The sequence below is a fragment of the Empidonax traillii genome, unplaced genomic scaffold, assembly GCF_003031625.1.
Source record: "Empidonax traillii isolate 1590-97213 ecotype Southwest subspecies unplaced genomic scaffold, ASM303162v1 scaffold45:size3623477, whole genome shotgun sequence".
In the NCBI taxonomy this organism is placed as follows: Eukaryota; Metazoa; Chordata; class Aves; order Passeriformes; family Tyrannidae; genus Empidonax; species Empidonax traillii.
In genome coordinates, this window is record NW_020955238.1 from 2,935,564 (window position 1) to 2,962,405 (window position 26,842).

A 26,842-nucleotide genomic window follows, 5' to 3' on the forward strand; every position below is an offset into this window, starting at 1 on the left:
TGATTCCAACGGAGACACCCCACAAGGGGCGTCTCTTTGCAGCATACAGCAGGAATTGAAAATAACATTTAGAGACGTTCAGTCTCTGGGAAGTTCTCACAAAGGAAATTGAATTGGGGGGGGGGGGGGAAATTTGGACTGATTTAGTTAAAACCATTTTAAAAGGTATTAAATCAATCTGGAAGAATAATAAATAAAACTTGGGGGGAATTATGCTCGCTCTTGGTTTATAAAAGTTAATGTGGGCATAAGTAAGTCTTGACTGCTTGAAAATGAATTATCAGTAAAAAGAAAATGTTTCAGTGTAAAGAGTGCATCAATAAAGACATGGAAACACCCAGGGAAACTCGCAAAAGAGATTTTATTCATCACCCCAAATGAACAGGTAACTTTAACTGACACATTTTCCCCTATCTCTTACATAAATGCTTAGAAAAAGATCGTGGTATGAATTCAGTGAAATGCTTAAACATGCACTAAAACTTAAAGCATGTATGTTGCTTCATTGACCTTGCTGAAGCTTCTCATGAGTCCAAAGTTCCTCTCTCTACTGGGGCCAACAAACACTGCAGTCAAAGGGCCGATTAAAGATAAAGGTTTTGGAAGTGCAGTCTTTAGTTCTGGGGTTAGTGAACATAGCTATATTCACTAGTGGTGGTTAAGCTCCTAGATGTTTCAGTATCTCCAAGCTTCTTTTTTTTTTTCTGAACAAGAAATATTCAAATCCCAGTAGTACATCCAAAAGATGTGCCTAGTATTTCAAAATACATTTTTTCTTTAAAACCTTTGCTTGGATTATTTCAGAATAGAAAAAGATAATTGTTAATGCACCACCAAAATTATAAATAGAATAAATGGTGAGCTATAACTGTTGTAAGCATTAAATCCTCTTTGATATTACGCTCACATCTGTGTCTGATCATGAAACTGTTAAAATTAAACACAATTATCTGTAAGACAGCTAGGATACTTTATAAAATTTAACCTCATTAGTACATGCTTTTTGAATTGTACATCTCTACATCTGCATTATGGACTGTCTCTAAATTTGCTGTGAGAGTATTCAGCAAGGACTGTAAAATGTTGAGGTGCTCTTCTTCACAAAATAACCCTCAACAAAACCAGAAATATCACATCTTCCATTGTTCTTTTTGATGGTGAAGTAAACTGTGAAGTTTTCCGTTAACATCATGTTCCATCAACAGCCATCTGATACATTTTCACACAGTTAAAATAAAAAGGTCTTAAAATCTTCTAGCATGCAATCCCTGAACACAGGTAGCCTAAAGGTCTCTCCTGAAGAGCCAGCTTTTGTGGATTGGATTCTGTGAGGAACAAAAGGCAGCCCATACTGCCTTGATAATAAATGAACTACTCAGTACTGGATTGCTGCGCATGTGTTATGGAAGGTGGCTGAGACACTGTTTTTGTAAGACACACTGTTGTCTTTCTTGCAGCTACTGTGGGTTTGTATCAGTACATTTAAAAAAATAGGTTAGAATCCTCTTTTGGTTTTGAAAACAAAATACTCCTTTTCTGAAGGAGCTGTGAGTGTAAATATTAACTTTCACCTGATCCTAACTGCTTTCAAAATGTTTATGCACTGAAATCCAGAGCCCCAGCGAACATGTATGGTAAGCATTACCTAAGAAAACCAGTCTTTTAACATCTTTTAAATTAGTTGTCTTTTATTTCTGAAAAGCTAATATCGAAACTAGCAACAGTAAAGATGTCCAGGTTTCAATGAAATATATTTCATAAATTAGCTTATCATTGCACTGATTTAGCATGCCTAGCAGGTGAAAGACAAAAACATGTGTTATCTTCCCTAGGGAACCTTCAATGAATGTCATTCTAGCTTCATATGTCTTTCTTCTCTCCCCTTCTTGAACTGATATAAAATTCTAATGTGTGCCCTCTGGTTCCATCTTCATTGAAATCTAGCAAAACCGCTGAAGGTAAGATAGTGGCAATGGTGCATGAAAAAAGGAAAAAGGAATACAGTGATTCATAGCATACTTGAAGAAAGTTTCAGTTGTTAACAGCACTACTTTTCTATGTAGACAGGTTAAAATGTGTCATATATCAGTGCTAAAAACAAAGTTATTCATCTTGGATATTTTCTGAGAGTTCAGAAAAAAAAAAAAAGCAGTAAAACCTGTGCCATGTGCATCTTTAAAAATTATTTCACGGGTCTCTGAAAACAAAGCAGTCACTGCCAATGGTAGCAATAGTAAAGGTAGCACTTTTATATGGATTTGCCTGTGTAATTTCTGTAGTTTTGAATAGTGATTGCTCTTTGTTGAAAAGCTTCAACCTGTGTTCAATCCTCTTTTGTCCATGGACAACGGGGTAACTAGTATTCAGTGACTATTTTTTATTTGCATTTTTCTTGGAAATCGTTATTGAAGTAGACATGGAAAACAAACAATAGATCATCTTGTCAGAATTTTAATTTATAGGCACCACATGGTAAAAGGTTCTTCTGTAGTTTAGTAAATTTGCAGAATAAAATAGAAAATGTAACCAAATATGGCAAAATGATCCTGGTAAGCACTGAACAAATCAATAGCAGAAAATGAAATGAAAATAACATAATCCTTTGTTTCCCTGTATTCACAGTAATCAAAATTAAAGAAACAGTGAAGGAGTGACTCAGAAATAAAGTGCTGTGACCAAGTTCTTTTGTCCTTCTCTGAAAGAGGACAGAAATGTGTTGTGGCATTCGGTATGTCAAAGAAGCAGAATCTTGACGGAAAGATTGGAAAGGCCTTGCTGCCTTCACTGGAACACAGTCTGTGAAAGCAGGTCCAACTTTACCATTCCCTTTCACAGCTAGAGCAAATAGCAGTAATAGCCTCATCCTGCAAACCTATGTGAGTGGAAATGAGTAGTTACTGGAGTAGCTGCTGTGAATTTGGAAATAGTGCTGTATGAATAAAGTTTCTGCATGAGTACATTTGTGGGAAAGAGTCTGACTTGGTGTGCTGGCTACTGGACTTGCAGTGATGTCATGGAAAGCTGCATGAGTAAAACCACGTGCAGCGCTTTGAAAATGTAACAATGTGCACATCAGGGGAGTGGAACATCCACTGACTTCAGAAAGGCAGCATCATGCTACACTATTTATCTTCTTCAACTCCTCAATGTAAGTCCTCTGCAACTCACAAATGCATAGGCTGGTTTGGGGTTTTTGTGACTTGCTTTTTGCAGTTATTTGTTGAAGGGCAACAAGTTTTTTTAGACAGTAAATTGTTGGAAAGCTACCCCATTCTTAAAGCTAATAGTTTAGCTACCCCATTCTTAAATGACTCATGACTGTACACAAGTCATTGTCACCTAACTGTATTTCAGGTTTGCATGACTTTTTAAAATAACTGTAAAGAAAAGGAGTGCCGGAGACAAATATTTTGATTAAGGATATTTTAATTGATTCATTGGGCTTTGAATCAGGCTATGAAATTTTTCTTCATTAAACACTTGAACAAAGAAGGGAGAAATATAAATTATACTGATCATTAATGTGTTTTTGACAAACCTGAGAGTCCCGTGTCATATCTGCAGAGGAGACCTTTCCTCTTTTTCAGACTTGAAATGAAAGAACCTATTGCAGTTAGTCTTTCCGTAATAGTGAAATTTTTTTTTATTTTTTTGACCCATATTTATGTAGTGTTCCATTCACAAGTAAATAACACAAAAGGAAAAGTAAATAGATGTGATGGTCTTGAGTCACCAAAACCTTTCAGCAAGTCCACACCTTGTAGTGGTAACCATGGGAATAATTCTGTTACCCTTCGATGGGACAAATTATGTGCTTGATGTTAAGCATATGTTTTACTGAATTAGGACTTTAGTTATTTAGTTCATATTTTTATTATCAAAGTACTGTCATTTTCCATATAGAAAATTCTAGATCATATATTTTAGGGCTAGAAAGTGCTAACAAAATATGGTTTTTATAAGACCACAACATATCCTTATTTGGTATTGAAATTATACAAATCAGTTTGATTTTAATCTCTTTCTGACTTAAGAAAAAAAGTTGGTTCTTCAGTGGAATAGTATTTCATGTAGAAAGCAAATTTTAGATCAGTAAGACAATAGGGCAAGAAAACAGTGAAATACACATGGTAGATAAATTAAAAAAAATTAAATTAATGCTTCTTTCTAATATTTGTTTGCTGAATATAAATTGAACGGAATGCTTTTTTTAAAAGTAATACATACTGTGTGCTTAAGGATTCTAGCCCATACCAAAAGCATTTCTGGACGCACTGCAGAGAGTTTGGTTAGTTGGTAACAATAAATCCAAAATATTTGGAGGCACACACTCCATATTTGTTAGATTAGAGATTCTAAATGACTGGTAATAGATTCAAGTGTACAGCCAAATAAAGCTGCATTACTCATAAGCATATGTATCTTCATATTCAAATGTAGTAAATCCAGTTAAGCTGCAGCCCTTCTTAGTTCTTCATTCATGAGATGATACCTTTACAGCAAAAGCAAATAAGTAAAAAGTTTCTTTTACCTCAAATTAAAAAAAACCCACAACATTTTTTAAATATAAGTTTGAAGTTAGTCTTCCACAGATAGCCAATTAAATTATGCTAAAAATGACATTTTTAATTAAACACCAAGGTAAGCATAAATGGATTTCAAAATAATTAATCAAACATCAAAAAATTGAAACCTTTTTCTGCTTGAGCAGCAGAAATGAAAGAACCAGTCTTCAGGTCTCATAGAGATTCAATCTAATTTAATTCTCTGTCTTCTCTAAATAAACATTCCTAAAACCTTTTTTTCATCTGGGGGAATAAGGATGAGAGGGGTAATCAATATTTCTAGCATTTTAATTAAAACCGTTAGTGGAATAAATCCATTTAATTATCAGTTAATGAAATACAAGGTCATTTACCTGACAGGAACTTTGAAGGTGGATTACTAGCTGGAATAAAGTAGAAGAACCCAATGTCACAGCCATTTAGCTTCTGTCAAATTTAAGGTTAAAATCCTTTTAGACTGTTTAACCTATTCTCTACCATTTTCTATTATGTATGTCAATTGGCAAGAAGAAATACATGATCAAAACTTACCTATCTTTAATTTTTCCCTAGTTTCTGCTAAGTTTCTAGACTCTCTTTTCAATTTTTTTTTGTCTAAAGAGATGCAAAATGCCAATGAGTCCTGGGGTCTTTTGGCTTACTGCAGAAGGTCTTACCCTGGAATGAAATTATCATTCTATGCTTAAAGATTGTCCGGAAAATATTAGCAATTAAACAAACTGAACACAAATGTAGCTAGTATTTATATTTATTGATAGGAAGTACTGAGTTTCTCTGTTTTTTATATTACGTAATGAAGAAAAATATGTCAGTTAGTTACAGGGAATTTTTAAGGTTCACATTCTCATTAGATGGGTAAGAAGAAAAACGGAAACAGGAAGTGTTCTCTCAGTATTGCAGCAAATTTCCCATGCTCCTGGTAATATTTCAATAAGATAGCAAATCAAGTGGGGAGCAAAAGTTCTGCCACAGAAACGAATAGTGAATGTCAGTATTGGCAACAGCAAGATCAACATGGAAAGAAATACTCTTTCCAGGATTCTGGGAGAACCATGCAAGCACAAAAAAATCGACATTTAAGTGGACTATTTCTATTTTGTGGTATGATTTTAAGTTCAGGGTTGATTTTGAGTAATTAAAAATAGGTAATATAAAATTCAGATCGGTATCAACTAGAATTATAAGATCACACTGCTACATTATCTTTTTTAAAAAATACCTATCATAGTGACTGTTTCTGATGTTTCAGTGTCTATATCATGGTATTTTAAACATAGAAAAATAAAATGTAGAATTTACAAATTGGCTTAATAAGCTAACTTCAAAGTTGAATTTGCTTATTCGTTGCCATTTTTTTAAGTGGAAGTCACATTTGCCAAATTTGCCATAAATGTCCAAGAAACAAAAATAATATTTATCATTCGTAGCTACCATAGAGGATCTTCATTATCATAGAGGATAGTTATTCATAAGAGGATGTTAGCTATGTATTTTCATAGCCTAAGGAAAGTAATTGTTCTTAACAAAAAGGCATTGGGTGCAGTATGTCACACACCATCTATATTTAGTAATTACAGAAGTGTTCCAGGTATGTTTAAAGTTCTGCTTCAGACCATGTCAAGCCCTATAGGGTACAATACTGCTCATAACTTTAGGGTGTAAGGACAAGTATGAACTACAGATAAGGGAGGCAAAGTTTAATATCTTTTAGTAGATAATCTTCTAGAGTCAGAAAAAGAAAAGAAAGCTCTCAGCACAACCCAAGACTGGTTGTCTGTGACCCTGCTGTTTGCACCTGCCTGTGTCTGTGTCATGGGAAACCTATAGGTACAAATGACCAACTTTGTGTAGAAGGAGTGGCAGCTGGTACAGGAGGCCAAATACACTTCCCACAGGGAACAAAAGATATTTAGTCTATAGCCCTTCCTTCCTGCAGCAAGAGGAGAGCAAGGCTGACATTGGAGAAGCAAGGCTGACATTTCAAGTTTCATGCCAAGTTAATAACTGGACCATATATGGTCCTGTTTTCCTCACAATAAAAGGAGGCTCTGTTGTTTTTAGAGCAGTAAAATTCATTGACTCCTCTGAGCTTGCTTTCAATTTTTTTTTGCTTTGCAACCCCATATCATGATAGTTATGTTACAGTATGTCTTCTGTATCTTTAAAATATGTTGAATATTAGTGTCTGGAATCCTTGTCTTTAAAATTACAAGTTGAGATATATTTATTAGTTTCTGTCACATGATTTGTAAGAGGATGCTCTGGTTGCCTGAAATAATAATAAAAAAACTGCCATTGACTTTGACAGAATACTACCAATCCTTCATTTTCTAGGTTTACCTATTTTATTAGAAGTGCTAGAAGATTTTGACCCTTAGCATTATAAAGACCTCACTGGGGAATAAAGAAGGAAAAACCTCTCACGATGTCATGGGTGCAATGCACATTGTTCCCTGTAGCCCCTTGGTCAGTACACTGTTGGTTCTTCATCTCAGGATGAGTCTACCTTGATTTTCAAGGTGCTGCTTAGAATTTTTTTAAACATAGTTTCTACCTGCTTTATTCTCATTTTTTTGTTACTTGCCATGGAAAAAATATGTAGTTAAAACCAATCAAGTAAATAAGACAAAAAATATTTGTGGATTCACTCAGCATTCCATGTAAACGTGAATATGTATAAACCTAGGATAACTCTGTATTATGAAAATCACTGTTTTAAAAGTATCACCACATTGCTTTACAGGAAACAATAATTTTGTGATCACTATGAGTTGCTCAGATATAAGTCAGGACAGATTTTTGACTATAGATTTTGCTTTCGGTATAGCTGTGGTTTTGCAGGTTATAAAATATATAGAATTCAACAGCATGCCATGAAAAGCACTCAGCAAAGTATTCTTTTAGCTGTAACGCTCTTTTACTTTCAGGGTAAGCTGTCAAAATTCCAGAATGTGTCCCGCAGAATCTGACAAAATCTGGCAAATTGCTCCAAAGGGATCTAGATTTTTTTAGCTAGAAGCATTGTAAATTCAGTATTTGGAAAGCCTTATGTTTAGGATTTGTGTGTGTGTGCTATGAATATGGAACACGATGTAGGATTTACTCCCACGGAGTAAAAGTGTTAAAAATTGATTAAGTGAATCTTTCCAGTTTTAAAGAATATTTTTTGTCTTCATGTTTCTTTCATTCAAGTTCTTTCCCATTTAACAAAAAGAAACAAACACAGCCCCTATGTGACATTGATGTGGTACTTGTAAGGAGCTTCAGAAAGGACACAGTGTTTTTTCTGCACATGTACATGCTGTCTTGGAAATCTGCAGATATTTGGATACAATATGAATAGAGTATGTAGTCCTTTGACATCGTCCATTTCTTTCACTGCCAAATGCAGTAGAGGTCCAGAATGTGCAGAAATTGTAGAAACAAATCTCTGTTTAAACTGACTGTATTAAGCAAGCCAAAACATCCAGTATCCTTATATGAGCATTACATAACAATAATTAATATATGTCCCACCTGTAGATACAGAGAAAGAAAACACAGGAAGTAAAGTGAGTGGAGTGGATCAGAAACCTTCTTTGAGTTATTAATGAGGTTGGAGAAATGGAACTTACCATAAAGCAAAGCTGTCAGGATCATATGGGTTAATGCATAGCAGAAGGAAAGGATTAGGAAGGTGACAGTATCTTTGCATTGTTTGGAAATGTAGTTTAAAAGATACTGATATTAAATTTTATTTAAAGAAGATGTTTAAGCTGGAGATCTGTGCCATTTAATTTCACAGGCTTGAGTGGAGTTCCTTATATTATGTATGTGTGGGAATATATTATGCTTCTAAATATTTTTTAACTTCAGAGGCAAAATAAAAGTCCGGAGTCTAAAAGAACTTGTCTGTATCAAAGAAATATTCCTGTATGTGGTTTGAAAGCACGAGTGTAATTGCACTTGCTCTCTTGCTTGTGCAAGTTCCCTTGATTACAGAGCTTTTACAGCTGTAAATGGGACCTTCTGTGCAGAAAGGCTGATCTTGAACCAGCTCAGTTGTATCACTTCAGTTCCCCAGTTATTTGACATCTCAGAGGTGATGGCACTCAGCAGTGGGGTTTATGACACAGTAGGACAAAAGGTTTCAGAGCAACAGGCTAGTTCTTGAAGATATTTAAGGCTCTTAGCAAACTCAAGAAAACATTCAGTTCATGTTTGCAAACGTGTTTGAAGTCATAGGCTTACTTATTTTGGGAAGCATCATGATGTTAAAAAAAGCGTGATAGAAAGCAAAGCTAGCATTGTTGACAGGACATTTGTTTTTAAAATGCCAGTTCTGGAAAACACTATCTTGGATTCTGCCAGAGAATTAATAGTGAGCACTGAATCTGATTACAACTGGTTTATTTTAATTTATGAATTGACTAGATACACACATGAACATAATATACATATTTATAAATTTCAGTCAAAAGTTTTGAAGTATTATGTGAGCTTTCTTCATATTTCAGATATTCTTAAGAAATCCTTCCCACAGTTTTGTGTTCAGTTAAAACAAGGATGTACATTTTATATGTCTATTTTTCTCTATAAAACGTCTTGATGTATTTTTTAAAAAAAGTATTGATATGTTGTATGATTTACAGTCTTGGAAAAAATAACATAGTCATAACTCTGCAGTTTTTGTGATGCATGAAGATCAGATTTTTTAATGTTGGTTAATGCTTTACTAATTAAAGTGTGCATGTTAATTAAAGCAGAGGCTAATGTTAATTACCTATATTAATGGAATCTCATGTAGCACCTGCCTGAAGCAATGGGTTCAATTTTCAAAATATCTCAATTAAGACTGAAACTTTTGATTTGCATCTAGTAGGGTTTCAATTAACTGCATTGCAAACTTAAATAACACACTTAAAGGGATAATATCACCAATCACATGCAGCACAGTGGAATTGGTCGGTTCAATTATTGACTACAGCTGTGAGAGCTTTCACAGTTGGTAGGTAAGTACTATGGTATTGGCAAGTGATTATTGTCTAGGGCTGTCATCACTTCTGTGGCTGTTGTAAGAGAGATGTTAAATTGCTGTACTTAGGTCTCACTGCAATTCCATTGTTGAGGGAGACAAAAATAGAATGATGTTTGCTCACGTCCAGCATTTAACAGTGAAGATTCAGCTTGTTCCTCTGAAATAAATGGCCACTGTTCCATGACATGGTGAAGCATTTTATCAAATGGGAAAACAGCATTTGTGATAAAGTGCACAATGTTGCAGTGTACTTCACAGCCAAGCCACGAGATGTGATTGTATTCCCAATCTCTGTTTCAGCCACCACAGCATTACGTGTTGACATAGGAGCTTTTAATGAGCAGCTTCAGGAAGCGATTAACAAAGCACTAGAAATAGATGCAATCATGCTGATTGGAAATTCTACCTAAGCTCCATAAATAAGACCATAATGTCCTGCTACCATACAACTTTGTAGGGTAATTATTCCTGATAGCTCCAAGATTCAAACTTTTAATCTGAGCCTACTCCAATAAGACACTAGTGGTTACAATGAAACCACTGTAACACTAGTTACAATGAAACCAAGATCCCCATTTGGACACACAGCTAAAGAATAAATGTAGGGGGTTTGTGGTCAATACAACTTTTGTTTGTACATGTCATGCAAATGCAAAGAGAACCTGGAGCACAAGGTTACCTGTGTGCCTGTATATAAGGATTTGTCACCTGTACTCATGTATTTTTCTGCTAAAAATACCCTTAGGCCTTGGACCATCCTGCTACATGGGTGCTGACTCTCTGTATAATAGATTGCCTGTGCCTGTTAATAAAGCCTCTAATATTCTATTGTAACACTCAGGTTTAATTCCTCCATTTTAATTAATGCTATGATAAAAGCCAAACAATCTTCACAGTATCAGGCAATCTGTTTAAGAAATTTGTGAGATTAGTATATAACTTTCTTACCAAGCTGCACTTAAAATACTTGTTTTAAAATGTTTTAGTGACCCTTGACTTCTGAGTTCTCAGTTTTTGACCTCTCTTGGGTCTAGATTAATCAGTGTGTAATGCTTTTGTTGCTATTTTCACTTCTAAGAAGCCTATGTCCCATGCCATGTTGTACAGTGATTAGATAGTTTAGAACTCATGCTTGTTTTGTCTCTGAAAACAAATTAAGGTCTATTGTAACCTGAATGCCCAGAATCCCCATGTAGTAAATACTCCACTTCTTTAACAGTATAATGTAAAAATGTAATTATTGTCTGACTTATGGTTACTGGAAATGTGCATCTTTTAATTAAAGCTTTTCCTTGACATATTTTTTGTAGTAATTGTACTTCAGACTCCTTGAATCAATATGCATCACATTTTAGCTACAGAAAAGTCACATTTTCATGAGTCAGGTGTTAAACTAAAAAGATGCAGTAGGTATGACTCTTATACCGTGATATGTTATTTTCATCTGAGCTATATTTCCTAATGTTGTTTGAAGGAAAAAAAGGGCAAATTCTGTGGTTCTGTAGTGACATGAACATTTTTTACGTACGTATGTCATCTTTTGACACCTATACCTTGAGCGGGGTGATATTGCTAGTCTCAGTCTGGTTCCTTTTCCTTTGAATTTAAAATATTTTTTTATTTCCACTTAAGCGTCTGTCTAAACTTTAATAAAAATAGCCAGATATTTTCTGTTTGTTGGACCCTTTTTAGCACAGAACACTGTAATAATAAATCTTGTATTAATATGGCAAATTTAACTACATTCTAAATGAGAAATAATACAGCACTAAACAGGCAGTATCTCATGTAATGGTCCTGTCTTTGATGAAAATCTGTTGAAATCATTGTATTTACCAGATTACTGAGATTAGGTCTCTCTGGGTATTAGTTGGCCCAAAGGCACTTAGCCAATTAAGGCTATTGGAAAAAATGAAAGCAATCCAACCTGAAGCTTTCTGAAAGGAATCTTTAATACCATTTACTGCTCTTGCTATATAGGGACTATAATATAGCACTTCCAATATCTTGAGCGTGCTTCATTTGGTTTTATTTAGCTAGGGTGTTTTTCTGAAGTCTGAGAGAGAGAGAAAAATGTTTAATTCGTTGTTGAAATTGCAAAATAATGTTACTTAAAAAGCACCCTGAATGAACAATTAGGGAACAAGGAAGGAGGAAAGGAGCCATGCAGATTTGGGTGGATTTTTGTCAATGGTGATTTGAAAGGTACGACTGTAAAATTCTTATTCTTACATTTTGGCATTCATACTTCTGGAGTGTTTTCTTTATGGGTTAAGACCTTAGGTGCTTTAGACAAATCAGCTGTGCAGGTTTGGGCCTGGAAGAAGCTTATAACAGAGGTCTTGTCGAAGCGTAAAACTACAAGTTCACACAATACAGTCGGTTCTACTGTAGCGTTTTCAACAAGAATGGAAAGAGCAAGTTGGCTGAGTCACATTAGACAGTCATGGGCTAGAATATGTGGTATATTTTTTGAAGTGCTCACATTAGGCCCAGTTGTGCAATCTTTGCTCTGGAAAAATTCCCTTACACACTTATACGTACTTAAAGTATCTAAGGAATTTGAGCACTGATATTTGCTTTACTTTTAAAGTTATTTTTGGAACTTTGACACATATAACTTAGATTCTAATCAAAATCTGCCTTAAAGTGCTGGGATAAAAGGTTCCCACTAAATTTTGTCTTGGTAATGCAATAAAGTGTTATCTCATTAGAATCGTTGCCAAAGTAAGGTATCTGACATGTTTCTGAAAAGGCAACATTTGTGAAAAAAGGACATTTTTAATTGTTAGAAAAGAGATGCCACTTTTCTTACATTTGAGGGCTTTAATTGTTCTGTTACTTTGTCTTAGCCTTGAGCAGTCTCTCTACATGAGTGGATCATATCTTAATATTTTTTACATATATGTAAACTGACTTTTTAAAAATAATTTTTTCCCATCTGGTTCTACTGCATGGTGCTGCATGTCTCTAGAGGCATACAGAATTTTTATTTTCAAGTAAATTTATATTAGTTACAGTCTCCAGCTGTTTTAGATATAGAATCATTTCCTGTTGGTACCGTTTCCAGGACAATTCCCTTTTTTTCTTCTCAAAAGAATGAGAAATTTAATTTAACAAAGACATCTTATAATTGCCTTTGTATCTAGCAAGGTATCTAGCAATCTAAATATTTTATTTTATTTAAAACATCTGTCTACGTAATATCATATGACTGTAGAAGCCTATATGAGCGTCCCGAAAGACAGCTGCTGCCACTTTTATTTAATTTATAAGAGACCAACAAAATTGCTCTTTAAGATAAAGCCTGTCTGCCACTGACTCATATATAAAAAATTTTTGCAAGATGAAAATTGCTTGCATTTACAGTTCTTGTTAAACTAATCTAGGTCTTTTTCAAATTTAGAAGCATCATTTTTCCTTTTCTCTACATTCCCTCACCCCCACACCAGTCACTATGGAAACTATGGAACTTTACATAAACTTTTTTTAAAAGCTCTTTTTTTTTTTTTTGAGATTGAAGGTACATTTCTTTTAAAGATGAATTGCAAACTAGAGTCACATCTTAATTGCCTGCTTGTGGGTATCTATTTATCTCCTGCTATCTTCGTTTTCACAAACATTTGGTGTGGATTATACTGGTCAGAATTTTCATGCAGTTTTTCAGAAAATATATGGAGGAAGTGATAATGTCAATATAGATCTTTATTTGTTTTGTATTACTAAGCTTTGTTTGCAGTGATTGTAAACTGCTTCTTTGTGTGAAGCAACTCATACTGAAAAGAAAATATTTAATGGATAGTATCAGTTTAGGCACAGCAGCTGTCCTAGAAAAATAGATGTAGGCATTTTACAGTATGTCTAAATAAGACAAGTTTACCTTTTCCAAGGAAGTAATCAAAATATGCCTTTTTGGAGAACTAAGAGAATGAAAGGAAAATGTTTATGGTTCCCTACTGGCACACAGTTATGATTGACAGGAAAAACCAACATGTATGCCACATGAGACATCTTGTTCAGGAACTTTCAAGAGGGTAGTAAATTGGTGTTGGCACAAACACAAAAAAAATAAAATGACTTGATTCAGCAGTTTTCCATTCTAAATCCCCAGGCTTGGAAGAAAGAAGTAAATATTCATCAAATGATCAAAATTTATATTGATTTTTATTCTGCATTAGCAGCTCAAAGTCAAGATTCTTGACAGGGTGGATGTCGGTTTGAATGATTCTCTTTGAAATAAGGATACAGGCAGTGGGCTGAGTGCTACTGTGCATTCCTGAACCATAGGAAAAAAAACCTATTAGAACCCTAGGAAGCTAAATTTTTTAAAGAATACTATAAAGGCATGCTTGTTCTGTACTGTTTTGATAACTAAATTGTTGTTATTAGTATGTAAAGTAATTCTTGTTGTTCCTGTGTTACTTCATCCTTTCTTCTATAGTATTTCAAAGCAGAATAGTAGTTCATGTACTATAGTAACTGAGTTAATATCAGTACTTCCCAAAAGAAGTATTTTAGAGTGCTAGTCTGGCAGAGAAAAGGAAGCAAAGATTGTATCTGCACATTATCCATCTTTAATTTTGCTGTTTCTATCAGAGAGTAAATAAAGATCTGGGGGGATGGGGTGAGGGAAGGAGGATGGAAATCCAGGGAAGAGAATGTGAGCGTGAATGCAGTACTGAAACACAAATGTGATGACTGTGATTACCGAGCTGTGAGATTTAATGAGAAAGCCTGTATTAAAGTGAAGTAGAAAATCATAACCATCACCTCTATTCTATAGGAGTATAATTGGATCTAAGCCCCCAGCAAAAGTAAATACATAAGTTAGTGACATTTTTAACAAACTTAAATATATTGAGAATAAAAGGGAAAGATATCTCCATCACTGTACTGTTCTAGTATACTTTTTTTCTCAGCTTGCATCAAAATGAGATGCATTGTCATAAAATGGAAGAAAATAGTGTGTGTTTGTGTGGGGTTTAAATAAAAAGCAAAGTAAGGCAGAAATACTGAATTATCACAGTTTTTAGCAAATTTCTCAAATGTCCTAGGTGCTTACAATTCAGCAAACATCTTAAACAGCATAGCTTTAAAATTAAATTTTACAAACATTATGGGTAATGCTTTAATAGTATGCAAATTGCAATGAAGTCAGCAGCAGCAAATCTGACCTCTTAGCAATACAAATATTTCATGTTTAAAACAGTTATCTTTTTACAGTTCCCTCTACCTCAGTATCAGGTACTTCAAGAGGCTTGTCATCTGAGGATCATAAATAAACTCAAAGGAGCAGCAGCCTGTGCCTGCTTTTTTATGTGGCAAGGTGGTTGTACAAATCAACGTATTAAGCTATATGTTTTTCTGTTCCTACAATAATTCCTAATATTTTTACTAATAACATTTTTTTAAATTTCCTCAAAATTCTGTTTTTATTTTTTTGCTTCTAATTTTCCTCAAAACCCAAAGGTACGTATATATATCACATACATATGGATAGGAAAAAAAAAATCTACAGTGAAAAATACTTAGCCTGCATTTCTGTGCTTTTATTAAATAAAATTAGTGACATTTAGTTTTTATCTTACTTCATAGTCTGAATATTCTTACTTAATCTTGTGGTGGAGACAGTCTTGTGTTCATATTGAACACAATTATGTTATTAATAGCTCAATATCTAAAAAGCTGTTAAAAACTCCCCTGCAATTTCTTCCTGTAGGAGGAGAAAGAAGGAGTAAGAAAACATTTGCATCTCTAGGGGTAATATAACATCAAATAGACTATCTAGGCGTGGAAAGAATCACCGTCAGTTTTAGAACAAGTCAAATAAGCATTCAATGAGCCTCTTTGAGGTACACTCAGTGTAGGAGTTTTGACTTGAAAATGTTTGACACTATCAAACCTCTCAAAATATTTGACTCAAAATATTGAATCAGAAGTAGATTTTAGATCAAAACTTCTGCAGTTTTGTGAGTTGATATGTCTAGGAAATTTTGGAACTAATTGTTTGGAAACTTACATATCTATTTGTAATGATTAGGTTAATAAATATGAAACATTTCTTAAGCATATAGAAGTTTAGAATGGAGCTACTTGGAAAAAATCAGGCTGTTTATATACTACTAAATACAATTACTCTGTAATGTGCTCACAAATGATGTAGTATTACAGAAAAAGATATTTCCTATTTTTTCTGTAATATGGCATTCTCTGACTAGTAGTTTCTACATTTTCTGTAGATTCCTTTCAGCATAAATAAAAGAATTACTCAAAAATCTCTGTTCATGAAAAGATAGCAAAACAAACCAGGAATACTATTACAATATGGTAAAATTAATTAAAACTCAATGTGTATTAGTAAAGTCACTTCAGAATGAAAGTTTAAAGAAGTAAATAAGTATCTTCTATTTGTTTCCAAGAGAGATTTTTCAATATATTAAATTCAGACAACTTGGAAACCACTTTCTGTAAATAAGTCACCACGTTTTACTTCACTGCAAGGCAGTACAGCTCCCAGTAGGGAGAAAAGAGATTTGTCCAAAATATGCACTAAGTAGATCTCTGAACGAAATTTCCAAGGAAAAGGCCATAACATTCTTATATTAGCTCATTCATGCCCTTCTGGGATGTGTTGGATAGTTTTCCGTAGGAGATACTGGTTTTGCGAGACCTACCTTCCCTCGCTTTTCCTAAATAGACATGCATGTGTCAAATCTGCTGCAGGGTCAGGGGAGGAGGAATGTGCACCAGCACTCTGGAATTTCTCTTGCACAAGTGTGCTGTCCTGAATTCTGAGCATGGGTACTTCTAACCTTAAGGGCGTGGCCACTTTGAATGCCCAGCCCTACAGACTGAGCTAGGTGATTTGCCTGACCACATGGTCTGATACACAAGCCTTTTAGAAGAGAATGATTTTTAGAAGTATGAGTGCGTTGGATGATAGGCAGACTCTTTAGCAATCTCTATTTAACACTTCATTGCTCTAGAAGTGCAAACACAGGAACTGTTTGGAACAATCAGAACAGTGCAAATAGTGGAGGTTTTAATTAAGTAAGATTAAGTTTATAATTTTAGCACATTGAAGAAAGACCTTCTGTGCATGACTAGTCTTTCCTCTTCTTGACTTGAGAATCTTGAGGCTGGCACAGAAAGGTTTATAACCTTCTATATGTACCACATGTTTGTCTTCTGGCCTCCTAAAAAACCCTGTTTTTTCTGACTTACGGGAAAGAAACCATGGTTGTTGAATTGATGTGTGATTGAACCATGTGTTGATGAATTGAAAATTTAATAGGACAGATTCTGGGCTTGTAAGAATGGGACTATTTAGGCTTACTGTCATTGTGGTATTCAAAGAGGTGTCACTGAAGGAGCTGGAAGACGTGGCAGATTTGAAGAAATGCACTCTGTTATGTTGATGGGTTAGGCTGGATCTGCATCCTTGTTAATTTGTACCTTCTATATAGTTTTAGCAAGCACCGTTCTGTCACCCCAGCCCTTTCCATTTTCAGAGCAAACCAGCTCCCCACCTGGCCTCCTGATTATTAAAAACTCTTCTTTTGCATCCTGCCTGTCACTTTCTTTTCTACAGGCTGGAGATAAAGACCTACAAGGTGAGAAAAGTAGCAAAAGATCCTGGCAATTGTTCAATTCCCATTCTTACAAGAACTTTTTTTTAACCTGGCAATTTTTGGAGGCTATTGTCAGAAATTATCAGTCTTGGAAGTCCCTGAAGAGATTAATCCTTTCATACTTTTCTTCTATGCTTTCTAGTATTTGTAATATAGGGAACTTCTCTGTGTACATAGCTGAGGTCTATTTGATGCACAGGGTATGGCATGCGCTTGTGTTGTGTTTAATGTTACACTGAACATAATGAAAGGCGGGTGAACAGTCAGGAATTAAGACACCAGAGGCCCAGATTTTAAATTAACAGCATGATCATGGCATCTCCATGGATTTGGTCAGCTAATGCTGCCGAGGCCATGCTGCTGATTGCATTTGTGCTCCACAGTCGTGAAGTCACAGGTCATGTATTTCTGAAACCAAAGGAAACCCTGCAAAAAGGTATTGCTGTTATTTACAGGCTTTTTTGTCACCCTTTTTTCATCTCCTGTTATTTCTGATGACTCTGAGAAGTGCCGGAAGTTCTGTGTGCTGTAAAACAGCCTTGCCTGTCTAAAATTTCATTTTATGGCCTCTGTGGATGGACCTACAATTCACTGTGCTGTTACTGCTGTTACTTAAGCTCTGCAATGAGTTTAAGTACCTTGATATGCAACAATGTTGTTGTCTTGTAATTTTGCTCATTCTGTGTGGAGATTTCATGTTATTGTGACGGTTTTAGTATACTGAAAAGCAAAGTGATAATATTATTCCTGATATAAAAGCATTTCTGAGATTTATAATGATAAACCCACTTTGCTAAGATTTTAACTGGTAACAAGCATGCCCTGATTAACAAAATTAATTTCCTGCATGATCAAAACACAGTGTGTCCTCTGTAATAGGACTCTCAAATATTCAGCTCTCAGTAAACATATTTCATGATATAGGATTATTTTTTAAACTGATTCAGTCCTGAAGAGAGTGTGCAAGATCAAGGATGGAAGAGGCAAGGGAGCCAAAAGCAGGAAGGGTAACAGATTAAGAAAGTAGTCAACAGCAGCAAGGTCCCTGCTCTAATTATGTGGAGGGAGGAGGGGGAAAAAAAATCCTACACTTAGGGTGGAAACAATCACTTGAAGTCCCAGAGGCCTAACACTGCCAAGCAATGGACTGATGACCTTAAAGGCATTTCCAACCTAAATGATCCTACAATTCTGTTGTACAATGCCATTTAAAATTCTGGGGTGACTTACTAGAAGCACTGCTTCTACCTTAAGTGTTTTCATCAACACTGTTGGCTCAGTGTAGGAATGGAGTGATGGATAATCAAGTCTGTCTGTATAAAGCCTTTGGTTAAACTCTTGCCTGCTGAAGAGCTCTTTCTGTAATCTACATCTCCATGAGAGATACTTTGAGACATATACTTCTCAACATAATTTATTCAGTACCTGTACTCTGACAGATACAGAATCTTTTTCGTATTCTGTAATAAACTCTTCTCCAGAACTTTATAATGTGGAGAAGTAACCAGAATATTGTGACAGAAAAAAAACAAAAAATGCATAAGTATTTAACCACATACACGCTACTCTGATCAGCTTAATTCTGGCAAGGAATTGCTCTCAATTTTATCTCTCAAGAAATTCACCAACTGCAAAGATATACCGTGACAAGCTCAGATGTGCATCCTTTTAGAATGGGACAGCTAACTATACACTTCTATAAAATATACATATAGCTAGTATTCTAAATCTACATGCTGCATGGGACCATCTGACCACCTTTTTGTTTGTCAGAAACTAGAATATGTGCTTTAATTTAATAAACATAATACATAAACAGCTTAAGTTCAAATAATGGTGGAGGAACTGAACTGTGTCTGTATTTCTCACTAATTCTCACAGTGTAGTGTGGCAGCAATATAGATCTTTTTATAGAACTTTAGAGAAAGGATAATGCCAGATAGAATACTTTTATAATTCAAATTCAACTGAATGTATTATAATTTCTGTATTTGAAACACAGGATAGTTTGCTTATGGAACATAGTTTGTAACAAAAGAGTTGTGCTCCCTGGGAAACAGTGTCTGAAAATACTTCCCTTTCAACACCAATTCAGTGATATTTATTTTAGTACATTCCAATATAAAAAAAAAAATTTTGCATCAGAGCAACGCTGGCTCTGAGTTCCTATCTTCAATTTACATTGGTGTAAATTTTAAGTATTTCATTTCACACTCTGTATACAATATAACCTTTCAATCTCCTTCCTCCCACAGTAACAGCCGATATCCCTTGTCTTGTCTTTCTCCACTCCAGAATAAGGTCATTCTAACATGTAGCTCTAACAAGAAATGCAATGTATTTTCATTGATTTGTATTGTCACTGATTACCCCTTTGTGTTATGTAGTGATCTGTATAGTAAAGGACATTCTATGTTGTCATGCAAAGCCAGTCTTAAGGAACAGATTCTGCACCCCAGGCTCCCTCAGTTTATTTATAAGGTCTTGTTTTTTAGAAAATGAGCTTTCTAACGATAGCCTTGAAATTATTAACCATTATTAATCAATTACTAGTACTAAATATTTGGCACTAGTCTAGATTTTTTTCACTGTTTTCCTACAGAGACTACTGGGGGTTTTTTGTAGTCTTGTTCAGAGATTGTATCCTGAAAGTTCAGGAAATGAGAGCATTTTGTCATTTGATTATTGGGAATATCTCAGTTTAATTTACAACAGAATATTTTAAACTCATTCCATCCTGGTAGGTAGAGAATCTGTAAAAGTGTGTAAGAAGACCATCACCAGCATCTTTATTGCCTTTTTATTGCAAAAATGGTCACTTAGAAGAGGACCATGAAGTGGAAAACAATTGCTGAGTATTTTTACTTGGCTTTTTTTTTTTCCATGTTCAATTTTTCATATATTCTGATGAGCTACATCCTCTGAAAAAAAGAAAAAAAAAAAAAAAAAAGGGACTGAATTCCACTTCTGGGACGGGGCACTAAGAGTAAATGAATGATTGACTCTCTCCCAATTCCCATTACCTGTATTTGGGATGACGCCTGTCCCAGTAGACTTTCTCAGGATTTGCTAGATATCCATGTCCATAGAGGTGTGTTTGTGATAGAGATTAAGTTCTTAAAAGGTAAGTAATAAGAAAGCATATGTAGGGCAATCTGAATATGCACATTTAATGTAAGATAAAAGGTAAAACAAGTAGCTTTTCTATATTTGATTAGCAATTAATAAAGTTGCAATTTTATTCTCCCAGAATACTGCAAAACTTTATTACATGTCTGTGCTGTGTACTATTTTCTATATTGTGCCTTGTACCTATTAGCTCAGCTTCTGCAGAATGTAGTTTTTTGAGACTTAAACTGATCAATACCTACTCAAGGTCTTCAAAGGCTCTTTGGATTTACAGTTGATATCAGTATCACAGAGACAAAAAAATGCTTAACTACAACAGTGAGATAGATGAATATATACAGAAAAAAAATCAGAGAGATCCATCTGAAACTCTATCCTGTCTGAGTTTGAGTTGCTGTAATTGTTCACAAACACTGAAGACAGAAATTGGGTTTAAAAACAAAAATAGTTGATTTATGGAGGGATCATATTTCTGAGATACAAGAACTGGGTTGTATTCAGGATTCGTAGAGTAAGATGTTGATGGAGTTCATAATCCTTACTACAGGAGGGCCTTGTATTTGTGAGGAAGAAATAGTGGATTATTATTCATTCCTCTCCCTATATTTACTTACTCTTTCCATCCTGTTTTTCCTTTTCCCCCAGTATTCTATTTCATCCTTCTTTTTCTTCCCCCATTTTCTATATACATTATTGATTTACCTATTTACAAATATTTTTGCAAGTGAACAGAGAATTCTTATTTTAAAATATAGAGGAAATTATAAGGAGGCAAATAAGAAAATGCAAGAAGAAAAAAAAAATCTCAATTATTGGGATAGTTGTGCCATTTGAGAAATAACATGTGTTCAGAGATGAATTTTAGTTGATGTGCATGATATTCCAGAGTTTAGGCTACATATGAATTCCCTCTTTTTGGAGTACTTGGGTGAGAGGTTGTGTATATAATTTCAACAGCCAAAAAACCACCAAACTCAAACCTAAACCCCACCCAAAACCTGTAGAAAAAGCAAGAATTAATTATTGTGATTTACAAACCCTCTCTGAAAATGGCGGAAATATTTTACTTCAAATTTTCCACAAGATTTCCCCTCGAGGCTTAAAACAGTCTCAGATTTTAGTTTCTAGATCTAATTGTTTTAGAAATTTACTGGCCACTGAAAACAGTGCTTTAGACTGAATGTGTCATGTCAACTATAACTAAAATAAAAACAATGAGTGGATAACTCATTGGGAAGAATACATCAAAAGAAAAAATTAATAGCCGTATGCGGACAATACAAAATACTCAGCTGGAAGACCATTCTTACTGATGAAGAATCCTTCAGAAAAAAAAAGAAATTTGTTCAGGAGCCCCTGTATACTGTAGAAATGGACTGTTTGTTAACTCAGAGGAAAATGGACTTGGGAGCGTAAGGGAAACAGGAAGGTTATGATGTTTGTTTATTTTCTGCCTTTGGTCATTTCTGAGTTATATAAACAGCAGTTTTAATTACAGTTTGTGAGAAAGCAGAAAAGTCTTATAGATTTCTCAGGCCTTAATACTGTACTCTAACCAGATAGATCCAGCTAGTTGGCCTTCTATTCAGGTAAAGTTTCTTCACTGATAACCTTTTGTAGTTTAATTTTCCACTATTTTAAAGTATATATGAAAGCCTTGAATTACATTTATTTACACACTTAAATACCTGCATGGATTAATTGGAATTTTTATCTTCTACCTCCTTGGAAAACTACTAATAATTTCTATATTTTCTGGGTTTTTGTTTTATTTGTTTGGGGGTTTTAATTTCTCAAAAATTTTGGGGTTTACTGAAAAACATAACTAATCTCACTCTAAGAAGCACCTGAGAGAGAAAACTATAAGTCAATGAGAAATTTTAATAAATTGAATTTCTAAATGGAATACATTATTACTCAGCAAAAATTGCACCAAGACAAGGCATAAGCAAATATAAGAAACTGTTATTACTGCTGGTTTATAAAGACATTCCATCTTTCCTTCAGAAAGCTGACATTCTTCAGTGCCCGTTTCCCTTCACTTGCTTACACTTTCCTTACATTTTGCAGATTACCCTTCTTCTCTCTGGCCGTTACACTACTTTTATTTTATGGCTGCTGTTAATTGGCAACTGTTAAACTGTCAGCAGACAAACAAAATTTTTCAATTCCTGGGCTTCCCACAGCAGAAAATACAGGAGAGTCCTTACACAAAATTTCCTCCGTGCTTGTTGCATTTTCCTGCCATAGCACCAAATGGTTAAACAGGCATTCCACTCCTAATGGAAATAAAAGTATGTAGTTACACAGAAGTAGCGGTTTTTGAAGCATTATCAGAATTTGTAATGCTTTTTTTCTTTCAATGAAGTATATTAAAAGAAAACAATGGCATATTGGTCACAAAGTGCTTTTGAACTTACTCTACCGTCTGTTTTTTGTACTATTCCTAGGGGCAAGTGTGGCAAACAGCAGATTTTATCCTTGTATCATATGGTTCTCTGACCCTCAGAAGCATACTGATCACCACAGCTGCAATAAATAAAGTGTCTATTCAATCAGTTATAATGCCAAATATTATTCAACATTCTTCTGGCCAGGCACAAAGTCTGATGGAAAACAGCATATCTCACTTATTTCCTTTTTCCTTGCAATTAAAATTGCTGAGTAATCAGTGTGCACCAGAAAGCAGAATGTGAATAATGCCGATTTACTTGGGTTTGTTTACACTCACTATTTGAAAGAAAAATACCTGTAACAATATGGCTTTCATTAATTAGGAAGCAGAGGCAAATTGTCAACTATATCAGTCTTGAAGCCTATAAGAAATGTAATTTTATGTATCTACCAGTTATATTAGTGCTTGGTTCCTAATATCTTTTTTTATTCATGTCCAGATAAATTTAAGCAGGATTTGATTGGCTATGCATCTCATGGAATATATAGCAGTTTCTCTGACAGAAACTTAGTTAATTTCTGGCGTTTGGGATTACGGTGTACTTTTTCTCTGACTTAATGGTTCAACCTTTTTCACTATCATGCAAGGAGAAAAATGATTGTGTGAATCATTTGGTTAAAATTGTTGCAGTCCAAAAGTATTTGTTTTAAATGTATTCTTTCCGAATTTTTTTTTTAATGTTCTGTTTTGTTTTTTCCCCCTCTTTGTTTTCTTTTTCTAGGCTGAAGTTCAGCTATGCTATCTGGAAGCACAAAGAGATGCTGTTGAACAGATGTCCTTAAAACTGTACAGTGAGCAGTACAACAGTAGTAGCAAGCGAAAGGAAGAGTTTGCTGATATGTCAAAAGTTCACACAGTGGGAAGTAATGGGTAGGGAACTATTCTTTTTGTTGTTTTATTCTCACTGATCTGTGTTTTTTTTTACATGATATACTTTTTCTTACTTCTAGTTAACCAGAATTTTTCTTCCTAGGCCAAGAGGCAGGGAAAAGCTCTCTCTATATATATTTACTTTTTTCATATAGGAATGCAAAAATAATGGGTTCTGGATAATTTATCCAAATTAAGGTTTGTTCATAGGGCTACCTAACATTATTTAGTAGTAATCTGTTATCTGGATTTAAAAAAATGTAATGAGTCCTTTTTTCTTTAGGCTTTTCTCTTCCAGTGGCTTCATATAATTTGATTTCTTAGCATCTTCCAAGAAAGAATCTTTATAGTACATTCATACCTCTGCAAGACCTCTATAATAATTTTTCTTCTAGTGACTAGGAAATATGAATATGGAGCCATTCACTTATAGTTCAAACATCCTGGCTTTGTACTTCAAGAAAGCATTAATTTTGACTGTTTTCCCTTGATTTGGTCATTTCAGTCTGGTGTTTTTTTTTTTTTTTTTTTTTTTTTTTTTTTTTTTTTTTTTTTTTTTTTTTTTTTTTTTTTTTTTTTTTTTTTAATATATATTTATATATTATATACGTAAGTGTACATATAAAAGCATTCTTAATATTTTGAACGAAGAATCTTGGACAAATAAACCACTGGAATATACTAAAATGGCTTCTTGCTGCCTTCCCTTTTTCCCAATCAAGAAAACTTTTTGTTCTGAATTAGGACTTTCTTTAAGATTTTTTTAAAACCGTATCTTCCAACTGCTAGCACCCCAAAATAAACATAAAAATCATACCTGTGAGACCATAATTGTGTAGGCCAAAAGCAGTTCAAAGGGGCCAACTAGGTGCTCATTGTTTGGGTAAACCCTCATCCTGATAGACATTTCCTAGTAAAGACAGTAGAACTTTTGCCTGCAGTTTCCTGTGCAAGGAAAGTCACTGACCAAGGTGTTCATGAGTTCTTTATCTCCAGAACTTCCTTTTCTGATTGTTAACTCAATGTTCAGGTCTTGGAAACACAGTTTTATTAAATTACTGACTGTAAAGATAAATGAGCCTCGTAAACATCCCCTCTTATTATACAGAAAGATGACTGTTTTAGAAAAATTGATGTGGGCTAATTATGTAGGATTACTGAGATCTTGATTACATATGCAGAAATCTGTCAGATTCTCAAACACACCCGTGCAGCTAGTGCCAACCATAAAAATAATTTGTTCCGAATTGTTGTGTATATATGTATATAAATGTGCTCTGAGGGCTACATGTTCAAAACTAGCTTCTAATTTTGCAGCCACCATTGAATGTGAACAAGACTTAAGGCTCGAGGATGTGGAGGATGTCAGACAGTAACACATCAACAGACATTTGATTTTCCTGAGAGTAGGGGATATAAAGCTTTAAGCTTCATGAAGAAATCCAGTTTGTAACTCCACATACCATATGTGATAAGTAAATAGGTCCTTAAATGCACTTGTTTGCACTTGTAATTACATGCTTAGGATTGAGAATGGTCATCTGCGAGTGTTCCCTACCTTTTCTGTGCCGTGGCTACCTTTCTGGGCCCTTCTGGCCACCCCAGGCCTTATAGACTCAGCAATGACTTCAGGGACCAAAGGGCTGGAGTCAGATCAGTACAATATCACATATTTAGCCACTGTAGAAACTAGTGGGCATTGAATTCAGAAGGAAAACTTCCAGCTGAACAAGTCTGAGGTGCTGTATCGAAAACAATGGAAATGCCTTTCAGCTCTTTGAAAATAGAGTTGGTATAAAATTTCCTTACTGCATGCAAACCATGGACAGAAACTCCATGGTAGAATGACACAGCTAGGGAATGAGATCTCTACAGAGAAGGGGCCATTTGCATAACTGGGAAACTTAGCTGTTGTCAAAGATTGACCTAGGAGAAAGAAGAGTTTCCACAGGGAGAACAAGAGTTATTGTAGATGAAGAATTTTTTTGTATGACATGGATATGTGTGTGTGTATATGACATTTGGGAGAGGTGCGTTTGTGTAGGAAATAGCTAACCTCGAATAGGTGGGGTAGTATTTGCAGAATAGGGTGATGTTAGTGGGTGTATTGGGCCCTCATGGATGAGGCTTTGAGAGAAATGCATTATAGGGGCTTCGAGTATGCACAGACTATAAGGCAATTTTAAAACTGTTAAGGTCAAACCCCCAATTTCTTCTATACCTTCGTAATTAAAACATGTGAGAAGAGTTCCAGAAAATTATGACCCAGAAACTTGAAGGAACTTTTTGTCTGGCTGAATTTTTTTGGTAGGCATACCAGTGTGTTTACAGTACTTCTAAATGCCATGTGAGTTACACCATCAAAGAAATACTACAAACTGCAAGTGCGTGTTAAATATGGAGAAAAAGGTTGATGGAAATAGCTTCGCATTCCTTTTTATTTATTAATGCCACAGACGAAACGGTTTTCTCATGAGAAAGGTGCTCATGAATTTTCATTCAAAATAATAAATTGATGTCCACATTTTAAGAAATATGTTTAGGGTTCAAGGGACTACACATACAACTCTGCATATCTGATTCCCTGTTTACCAAGACAAAATATACTTCTTAATGTTATTTTAGTTATAACACAGCTAATGGTTTAACTTATTAACCAAAAAACTATATTAAGGAAGCTGTATTTACCTGCCATTTAACTAATATTGTAGCATTTTTGTTTGCAACCTTTGAGTACTTTTAATGGAGGATTTATTGTTTCTATAAACAGATGACCTAATTTATTTCTTTTTTAGCAATTGGTGGATTTGGATAATCAACCAAAATTAGATCTTTGCTATGGTTCTTGCAGCTTAACACACATCAGTATTTCAGAAGTTGTGCTTTCCCTGGTTCTGCCTGTGGCAAAATAAAAAAAAAAAAAACCAAACATGCTAATCTCAGAAAAAGTAGATTCTGAATAAAAAAGAAATATACCACAAAAATACTGACAGGTACATTTGAATCTTAACCTCTCACTGATCCTACAATTTCTGGATTTTCTGAATATCTTTATAGCAGCTTAGTAACTTGCATCCTCTTCCAAACAGTCATTTAAGAGTGATCACTAAATTAATCCTTTTAGATGCAAGGCATTAATAGTAAAAACAAAGCCGCTTTTATATATATATTGGAT

General features: G+C 34.7%; 1 protein-coding gene across 14 annotated transcripts in view; it reads left to right on the top strand.

The window, feature by feature from the left end:
• The window catches only part of AKAP6 (A-kinase anchoring protein 6), a 269,123-nt gene that overhangs the window by 157,644 nt on the left and 84,637 nt on the right, over positions 1 to 26,842 (top strand). For all 14 annotated transcript variants that reach the window (XM_027878788.1, XM_027878783.1, XM_027878784.1 and 11 more), the window contains one exon: positions 23,519 to 23,667. In XM_027878788.1, coding sequence (XP_027734589.1) covers positions 23,519 to 23,667 — 149 coding nt within the window. The remainder of the gene's footprint in view (positions 1 to 23,518; positions 23,668 to 26,842) is intronic.